This window comes from Phaethon lepturus, unplaced genomic scaffold, assembly GCF_000687285.1.
Source record: "Phaethon lepturus isolate BGI_N335 unplaced genomic scaffold, ASM68728v1 scaffold15854, whole genome shotgun sequence".
Taxonomy (NCBI): Eukaryota; Metazoa; Chordata; class Aves; order Phaethontiformes; family Phaethontidae; genus Phaethon; species Phaethon lepturus.
In genome coordinates, this window is record NW_010534115.1 from 67,083 (window position 1) to 77,483 (window position 10,401).

At 41.3% G+C, this 10,401-nt stretch overlaps 1 protein-coding gene across 1 annotated transcript in view; it reads left to right on the forward strand.

Annotated features, from left to right (window-relative positions):
- The window catches only part of MOB3B (MOB kinase activator 3B), a gene marked incomplete at its 3' end in the record, with an annotated part of 33,605 nt that extends 26,320 nt beyond the window's left edge, over positions 1-7,285 (forward strand). Inside the window, exons 2-3 of the mRNA XM_010285439.1 lie at positions 6,571-6,773; positions 7,220-7,285. Of these exons, the coding sequence (XP_010283741.1) occupies positions 6,571-6,773; positions 7,220-7,285 (269 nt within the window). The remainder of the gene's footprint in view (positions 1-6,570; positions 6,774-7,219) is intronic.
- Positions 7,286-10,401: the final 3,116 nt, after the last annotated feature.

The following is a 10,401-nucleotide window of genomic DNA, read 5'->3' on the forward strand; positions in this document are numbered from 1 at the left end:
CATTTTACTGGTGGGAAAAATAACTTATTTGAAACTTCTAAATCACCTCTCCAAGGAGCTATCAATATGCATTGAGGATATTCCCATACACATACAAGATTCCTAAATCAGCATAGATATCAAAGAGCCAGAAAATTACTTGCATTAGAGGACGCAAGTGCTGTGATACGAGGTGTTAGAACTGCCTGAGTGTTTCTTCTAATGGCCCACTGAGAAGAAACTTAGCATAGTAATCATCTGAAGAACTAACGTTTCTTTCGTGATACTAACTTTTCAACTACAGTTACTTGTTAATGTTATGCGATAAGTTTTGGCCGATGTAAGGCCTCTGTTTTTCAGCTACCTGCTGGAACATTTGTGTCTTGGGGACAGAAGGCTGTTTTGTCTGATTCTGAGTGCATCTCCAAGGCCACGCTGCTTGCTGCTTCTGATAATAATGTTTCATATAATAATGTTTTCTGATAATAATGTTTCTTGCTGCATCAGGAAGCCCGAAAGGGGCCCTTAGAACAGCATGTTTCTTCCAGTGTCCCTGTGAAGTTAATGGGGAACCAGAATGTTTGTTTCCTGAAGATATCAGAAGTTAATAGCAAAAATAGAAGTCCAGCTGGCCAGTGTGCATGTAGCATGAAAAGCCGAAACCATGTCATTACCCAAAAGTATTGTAGCAACAAAGCTACTAACAAACCTTTGCCAGGTGGGGAGGAGAGTTTTTCCATTGATATCTTCGCCAGGCTCTAGCATTCATATATACTTTTTCCTTATGTTCACTCATTGGGTTTATAAACTCTGTTTTCCTGTCCTAAGCTGTTATACTGACAAATGGCTGCTATATTTTCTGTCCCAGAAGAGACTGCATTTTGTTCACCTGTACTATAGTCTCTACTAAGGCAAGGAGAGGTCTAAAGTATGCCAGGAGATCTCCAAGCCTCTTTTAGACTATATATATATAAATGCTGTATAAAGTTGTTCAAATGCAATGCAAATCTCATTTTGTTACTATGGTGAAGATGGATCTTCCAGAGCAGACAAACATATTTGATGAGTTACACTGTCACACAGCCATGGCTCTGCAGCTTTTTATGGCATTCAGTGCTCTCATTACCTTGAAGACCTACAGATCTGTTCTAATGGGTTTATTACCCTGATTGTTGTCTGGGGTAAAACTACCCGTGTTTGGTACAGGCAGCAAGTGTTCTGCTGTTTGGCATTGCAGTGTTTCTCTTCTGTTCCTCTGCAGCAGCAGAAGCAGAAGTAGTACCAGGGAGGAGGTCAGATTGCAGTCAGGAACAGCCATTGTAAATTTGTTTAAAATCCAAGGAATATGTCTGGTGTAGCACAAGGATTTAGGTCCCTCTGGCCTCTGATTTCAGGGAGAGTCAATTCAGATGCTTTGCATACCTACATGTTTTGCAGTATTTGCATTATAAGACACCTCTTCATGTGAAGTTGTTAACTACATGGCAAAATTTAGTGACACTGCCCATTTCTTGATACACAGCAGCAGGGAGAGCTGTTGTGGATGTTCAAGTAGTGCAAAGCCTCAAATAGTTTTGTGATTTGTACCCTGTTCCATTTAGTCTTCTCTCCAGGACAGCGCGAGTGCCTTTGTTGAAGATCTGACGGTGGGCCTGCCTGCTGATTATTCACTCAAGAGTAACACTGATAGGGGCAGTCCCGCTTAAAGAGAAAAAAGGACACCACTTTTGCTCAGAAAGACATAATAATCTTCAAAGTCTTTTCCTTTCTTCTGCTCGCTCTGATATGAGAGCAGAAAGGAGGGCAGTATCAGGAGGATGTAGGTACATGGTAATCTAGTTTATCTCTAATATTTTGCAGCTGTCTGGTCTGCTTATGTGAGGAACAAAGTCCAGCAAAACTGACATTGTTTTCATTGGCCCTTGAGACAGACACTGCCTTAACTAACACAGGGAGATAATGTTAAACATCTGATTGGATCAGGATAGGTGTTTCTGCAGCGAAGCTTCCAGCAATAGCTGAGGGTATCTTTTGCAAATTTTTGTACTTGGGGCAGGGATAAGAGAAGGAAAACACAGAGGGAGGAGGGGAGGAAGGGAGGAAGGGTTTGGTTCAGGTGCCGTCTCCAAATTGTCTCTTTCTGCTAACACTTACTTTTTCTTGCTCCTTATTATAAAAATGAAAAAAAGTCTTGCTTTCCCAGGTTTGTATGTTTTTAAGCTGTGTTTGCAATATTATAGTATCAATACTTTTGTCAATGGAGAAGGGAGTCTCTCTTTTTTCCCCATGTGTATTTTTAAAAAAGAATTAATTACGACTGTGGCCTGCAAAAGGATTTTCAAATGTGCAGTGCACTTTCTGTGCACAATTGCCAAAGGGCTTACCAACTTTTCTTGAGTAAAGCAAGACTTCAAACCACACAGATACAGAAGGTCAAAAATGTTTGTGTGTCTAGCATTACAGAAGATTTAACTGGGAAGTCATTTTCATTGCATGTTACAGTCGGGAGTGTGAGACAGTTGAGAACTGCATGTAACATTACAGGCAAAAATGTCAGGGTTGTTCTCTCTGATTCCTCAGCATTGACTTTCTGGGACCATATACTTTCTAGCTCTTCCCTAGAGATAATGAATCAGGCAACAAAGACAAACTGTGTCATGATTTTTCGTCTGTTTCCTCTCTAACCTGTGCAGCTGACCTGCTGATACACATGGAAATAAGAAGGTTCAAGATTGTCATATATCAAATGAGACAGACTTTTTTGCATGTTGCATTCATCTCGTACCTTTAGTTGCCCTCCTTTATCCCCACCTAATTAGTTTCTTTATCTTTCAGTGTTTCTGTCTTTTCCCACCACTTTTTTGCATCTCACAAAGAACAGGTTTTGTATCAGCAGGTTTTAAATTAGGACCTTCATCATGGCATTAAAACATCTGTGTTTTAAAGCAACAGACCATTAACTTACCAGCAATCACTGCACAAGATGGTCAGCATATTTTTCCATGTTATTGTGACAGACCTTTTCAGCAGATAGCAAGCATAATACTGCTTTTGGGGAGTGAGTGTCATGAGAGGAGGGCCATGACACTGTCTGCAGTTGTCATCTATGTGGAATACTCAAAGAAATAAGACAACAGATCAGTGGCGTGACTCACTTTGTTAGCACTGTGCTATATGTGCATTTGGTGGTGGATAGATTAGATCTGGATGCTCACTCCAGCACAGGAGCAAATCACCTGACAGCAAATTAAGACATAGAGATGTAGGTATAAGGCTGTTTTAAAAAAGAAGACAGGAAATCCCTCCATTTTCTGATGGAAAAGAACTTGATAAATGTATTGGGCAAGTTGAGTTTTGGAAGTTGCAGAGAGTCCTGCTCATGCTGGGAGTAGCCTTTTCTAGCAAGTCAACAGAAGCAAAAAGTTCAAGCGAACATGTGGAGGTTGAAGCGCAGGGGAAGCGACGTGATTGTTCCCCTCTGCGGCTGTGCTGCATCTGTCACCAGGGTATATGGGTGCAGCTTTTCTGAATTTTTAGTTACAAAGTTCCAGTAAAGGAATTATTAAACCAGGACTCCATGTTAAATGAGTTCCTTGGAGTAGCAAAGGCTACTGTGGCTGAGCTGAAGGACAGAGAACAGACTCCTTAACAAGCCAAGGATCTAAATCTAAGCTAGTCCATTCCTAAGAGCCGCTTGTAATGATTATGTTCTGTGGTTGATTTATTTATAATGATAGCAATTGCGGTGGGAACAAAACATTAGGCCAAATTCTGACCTTGGGGTATAAATCTATAATCATTTCACTCTGATTCTTTAAATTTTGATGGCATTACTTTGGAATCATTCTACTTGAGATCAGACTCTGTTCTGTTGTATTAGATTTTTTTTTTCCAAGACTCCATTTCTACCATCCTTTTGTCTAATTTTGAACACAAAGAGCAGCAGAGCGTATGTTTAAACTAGTGCTGCAGCCACCTCCATATGCTCATCCATACCTTGAGGCTGACCAGACCTCAAGCCTCCTCTATGCTCCAGGGACGGGCTGGCTGGCAGGCTCTCCAAGGCCGAGGAGTCTAGCTCACTGCACAGTTAGCTATTGCTTTCAGGGGTACAAGGAGGCACTTTTTAACTGTTTGGGACACCATGTCAGCTGATAAACCAGTTTTGCAGGAAGGGAAGAGGTCAGAGAGCCATTATGTATTCCGCCATACCCAGGTGATAAATCTGTGATAGCGGCAATGTTTCACTGTTTATTTAAGAGTAAATGAAACAGAGATAGCTTTGCAAAATTGGAGAACTTGCGCAACAGCAAGTGAAACTACACAGCCTGTCTGAAAACTTAAGGCATGTGAGGAGCAGTGGGAACACTGCAAGTTTATTACACACCCTAGGCTCTTCTCACCAGCTATTTTTTTTCTGTGTGTTATTTATGTGTCTTCAAATTGACTGCCTAACACATGTAGAAAGCTGTCAGATGAACATCCTTGCTCGCAGCAGAAACAGCACTCTATGGCCTTTGCACTGCCTGCCTGTAACTGTTAAGTTGGAACATGGGCTGAAGAGAAGGATTTGTCAGCTGGGTTTGTTCAGCTTGTTTTAGTCATTTAATACAGAAGCACGAATTTCTTCATTACAGTAACATTCTTCAGTAACAGTCATGTATCAGCCCGTGGAAAATTAAACTAATTATTCTCCATTTTGGGACATGCCTGTTCTGGATCAGAAAATATAGTGCCTTCAAGAATTTGTCTCTCAGTTCAATGAACCAGCTTGCAGTGACAAGTGCCAGCTATTCCCCTTCCCTCTTTTTTAAGACTTAACATTTTCTTGGGTATATTTTTAAAATTCTGGTTTGGGTAGCTTTTACGAAAATGTAAAGCAGGCTGCTGCTGTAATCATTCCTGAATTTAGCCATGCTCTGTTGACTGAAATGTGATCCCCCTAGTTAATAAGAAACTAACTGGGGTTTCTGTTATGTTTTTTGATATATTTATTTTGCCCTTGGAATTAGCAACAATCATTTATTATGATCCAGGTGTTTGGCTAATTCTGTGGAGTTTTGATTCAAATATTGCCAAGACATTTGTACGTATTATCATTTCCGTAGCTTAGCAATGTGTCAGTTCGTGGCTTGAGCATTTAGGCTTCCTCCTCCGTGACCTTCAATGTTAGCTTTAGCATTGAGATGAACAGATGTGACAACCAAAAGCAAACATTTCTTAAGGAGATAAAGTAGTTGTGCTTTGATGACACTGAGTGCTTCCCCACTCCTATGCTAACAGACACAGTGGTGTTCATATCCACAATGTATATACCCTGGTACCTCCTCAGCCAGGGAGTCCAAAATAAGATGCATGTTTCTGTTAATGGGACCCCTCAGACTAGCTACATTCACGGTTGATAATTTATGTAATCTGTAATCAAAAATCTGTTTTCACTATGGAAACTCTCACTGTACCTTCTCATGTCGCCCTCAGTGAAACTGGGTAATTTGTCCATTAATTGACCACTCTTATGACTGCTGAGCAGTATTTAACCGGAGACTAAAATTTGAAAACTTTGAAAGTTTGCAACAGTGTTAATTTAGTATCTCCATCTTCTTTCTGCAAATAATAAATATTTTTCTTGTTGAGAGCATGAGCTGTGCTTTTCGGGAATATGGGACTGGTTGGCTGTGAGGTTTTTTTTTTAAAGAAGCAATAACTACAGTTATGTAGTTCAAATCTGGCTAAAACATGAACTATAACTAAAAGATCACAAGGATGTTCAACAAAGCAAAGTAGCAGTAGAGTTTCGAGCATGGCACTAAAGTCATCATGTCTAAGGCACAATCATAGAAGGAGATGAACCCTTCAGCATTTTGGGGCAGCTGAGCCCCAATACCATGCAAGATCAGTCTTTAGTGAAGGGTGATGTTAAAGGAATTATTGATGCCATATTGTGAATGCCTGGCTGTTTACTTGCAAATGCTGATTTTCTTGCTGCTTTGGAGTGTCCAGGTGCAAAGGGGTGTAACTTCTAAGGTATTTTGGAAGAGCTGTTCCTGTGTCTCTTCAAGAGTTTTTCTATTAAAAGAGCAATCAGATTGGTAGACATAACTGGGAGGAAGGTGGAAGCAAAAGGGTCTGTCCTTCAGTCAATTATTTAAAATTTCATATTAAATTTGATCCCTGAAATGCCACAGTTCAATAAAATGAGCAGGAGAGTGTCTATCACTTCTAGGACAAGCTCTGTATGTATCAATATGGGGAACAGCCATCTCAGGGTGTAAAGCCATTGATATTAATGGGACAGTGTGCACTGCAGTGAAAATCACATTTCAGAATGTTACAATACTGGATCTTCATTAAATTATTCAGGGAAAAAGGACCAATGTCTGTCAGTCTTGATCCATTAAAGTTACTTAAGTATTTGGTAATCTTTGGTGCTAGCAGCCAGATAAATAATGCATTAAGTGATTGTCTGGATTGGAAAGGAGGCCTAAGAAGTCATAACCTAGTTTGTAGTTACAAACTCACACTTTGCTCCAAAGCTGTGGCCTTAGGAAGATGACAGAATGGTGATGACAGCCCTGCCTTCTCTGTTCACAGGTGTTCCATTTCCAAAGAACTTCCTTCAGATCTGCAAGAAGATACTTTGCCGGCTTTTTCGGGTGTTTGTTCACGTCTACATCCATCACTTTGACCGCATCATCCTTATGGGGGCTGAGGCCCACGTCAATACCTGTTACAAGCATTTTTATTACTTTGTGACAGAGCTCAACCTCATAGACCGCAAAGAACTAGAGCCTTTGGTAAGTGTGGGGTCTGGGGGAAAGCTCTAGGAAATTTTCTTCCTCCCTTCACTGAGCCTTTCCCACAGTTGTTGTGGTGGGTTTCCCCTGGGATTAAGGTCCATGGTTGAACACAGACAATTTAAAGGGATGAACTCTTGCCTCTGTTCATAGACCCATTCCATCTGCTGCAGTATTTGTGAGATGCTCAGTAGACTCAGTAGAAACAGAAAAGTACAATGTATTTTGTGTGGAAAAATACAAGGTGGGAAATACTGCCATTTGAAAATAGAAGTTCATTTGTCTTCTGTTTCTTCCTGTACTATATATTGGATCTGTAATTTTATTCCATCTGTTTTCATTGGTCAGTAACAGCATGGTACTCATAGCAGTCACTTGGATGCATGTGAAGGGAACAGTGATCTATATAAAAGTGAATTGTTTGGGTTTTTTTAATCTTTAAGTAGGTGTTTGTGGAGGTATTGAGTGTGTTAGATCCAGAGTGTGCTCTGGATCTAAGTGAGACAGATGAGGTGAGACAGAGGTTCAGAAAATTAGCAGCATAACAAAACCAGACACTTCCTTTTGGACTGAAATAGATCAAAATTAAATTCATTGTTTCCAAAAGTAAGGCTCCAGAAATGGAAAAGCTTTTGCTGTTGCTTGCAAATACAAATAAAATAAAAGCATAAGCAGAGAAGGAAAAGTAAGGAGCAATTCAGAAAGGAGTTTATGCACAAACCCTCACTGCAGGCATTTAGCCAACCTTAAAAATGTCAGGGCAACATTTCTCCATGGGTCAGAGTTTGGAAAATGCTGTGTTGTTGTGTTGTACAGCATATTGATGAAGTGCTAGAACCACTGGGATTTTTTTGTTTTCACAGAATCACAGAACAGCTGAGGTTGGCTGGCACCTATGGATATCATGTAGTCCAAACTCATTCTCAAAGCAGGGTCACCTAGACAGGGCTGCCCAGGACCACATCAAATTTTCAGTTGTTCCACGTAAAGGCACACTGCAAGGAGGTGTATAGCATAGTTGGTAATGAAACTCTACTGAAGGTGTGTCAAAGTGATGTTTGCCTGCGTTTCTGCAGGAATTGGAGCTGTTGCAGGTGTGACACATATGTATGCTTATGTTGATTGAATGAGAGCCTGTAAAGTGAGACAAAATAGATGGTCTTGTTTTCAGCAATTGACAAGGCCCACTGAAAGACACTGCCTATGGCACGTATTGATAACTTGCAATGTATCTATGGCTCCTTTCTAGATAGGAGAACTTAATATGCCATCTAAATATGTCCTAAGGGATAGAAGGAAGCCCTGCAAAAGAGAACTTCCCTCCCAGACTAGTGATCCTAAGTGATCTGTAGCTGTTAAATGCTGAGGATGTGTCACAAGCAATATACAAGGCAGGATATCTTACAGGCAGGAAGAGAGGCGACCTTAAGGCCATTACAAGATCCTTGCTTGCTGTGGAATAAGAAAGCACATAAATGATTTAATGCTGTAGTTGGTGGCTAGCAATATTCCTGCACCAAGCAGACAGATGGAAGATTGGGGTCAAAGTGGTGCAGGATGGCCCAAGACCAGCAGCAGCGCAAGCTAGAAACGTCCTTCAACTGGTGTGTGCTTTCCCTTTGCAATCCAGTATTGGGATTATCCTTTCCTTCACATTATCCTTAGGATCATCATATGATGCAGTACTATTAACTTTGCTGGGATTCAGGGTCTCCCAGAAAACTGTTTCACCTGCACTGGGGAGGCACCATGTCAGCAAACTGACAAAGCTCTACCTGCTTCCATCTTCCTGTCCTTGACTTGGGTGACTGTCAGCTGTGTGGAAATGCAGAAGAAAACATATGTCTGTATTTTTGTCTTCAGATGGGCAGAGAAATGGAGAGGAGTTGCCAAACAAAAGAAGACATTACAAATAATCTTGAATTTTAATGTGGTAGTTGAGAACAACCTGTGCTCTGCCAGGTTCACCATGACAGGAAATGAGACCACATTATCTCCCTTAATTAGAAAATGGGCCAAGAGCTGATTAAATAAACAGACTGCCACATGCTTTAATAACCAGGAAGGCAACTGATTTATCAACATAACTTCAAGAAGGGAGAATAATTGGGGAAGCAGGCAGTAGATGAATAGTAATATTAGCACGACTTACGCTCTTTGTTTAAAATAGATTTTATCAACCTTTGGCAACCCAGTGCAGCAGTTATAAAATCAAATGAAGCAAATGAGTCAAATAGGGTTCCCTCTCCCATTCAGGAGTTGTATAACTTGTCCTTTCTGCAATCAAAGAGTGGGTTAACAGTTTAAAATGCTGCATATCTTTTTCCCATCCCCATCACTATGTAATTTGACAGATCCCCAAGTCTTTCGTAGAGCTGTTTTTGTGGCCATAAAAAAGGAAGCTGGCACAGTCATTGGCCCCACAGGTGGTCCTGGGGAAAAAAACCTGCATGTCCAATTGGTTAATTTTGGGGAAAAGAAGAAGTCTGAAAGCATATCTGCCCTTTCCTGCAGCTAACGGGCAAACAAAGCAGTCTGCACCGTGGGAGCTCTCAGAAGACCTTTAATGCACACCTCCCTAGGGAGGCTATCAGAAAATAAACTGCGGTTTGAATTTTAAGATGTGGCATCTGCTTTGTGCTGGCTCCCTGCGTGACTGGCTTTATTTTCCACTGGCAGTAGTTCACCTTAATTGACTTCTGAGCCTCTTCCCATGGCCAAAACTGTCTAGCAGAGCACTGCCTGTTACCTCCATCCCACACGTACCCTGTGTAGATGACTGCTTGTGTAGGGTGCTTTAAACACTTCATCTACACATGCTTTTCAGTGAGAATCTTAATGCATCTACCTCAGCACCATAACTTGCTGTTCAAGAGGCAGCCCAGCTAGGGTGAGTAATGCTTAGCTCCTGTGATCCCTTTTCTCTAACAACAGATTTCCTGGTATGTAGGACTTAAGAAATACACCAGAGTACTTTATAAGCACATCATAAGCAAAACAGTCTTGGTTCGGGGAATTTTACTTAATTTATTGCCAGGTAACAAAACTTTTGATTACCGATAAGGATATTGAGGAGAAAAAGACTATTAAACAAAACACTTTTCTTCCCCAGGCTCTAATTCAGTATAAAACATCTCTTCCCTCCTTCCTTGTCTCAACTCACCTTGTTTTTGCTACGTGTTACACTCAGCTACTCCTAATGCCTTTGGAGAGGTGAAGGGCAATGCAGGAGACTGCAGATGTGTGTACTGCTTCTTACCTGCTTGCTTACTTGCTTCTTACTTACTTGCTTCTTACTTGTTTTCCTCAACCTCAACATGGATTTACCATGGGACACAGTACCTCCACGGTGTCCCTGTTTTGGTGTGGGTTGCCCATGACCCACAGTGGCTTCAGGGGTGTGCCAGCTCTGGCACAGGGCACTTCGTTCCATGTCTCCAACCACGTCCCCACAAGTACCACCAGCCAGTGGTCTGGCTCTTAGTGGCTGTTGCTTTTTTATCTATCTGTGAGCAGAGGCACTGTGTGCTTCTCTCACTGGTTGAGATTTTGGCACATGGTGGGTTATTTGCAGTGGTTTCAGGGGTAGCTGGAAATAACTGTCACTGGCACAGGGCAGTTCATGGCC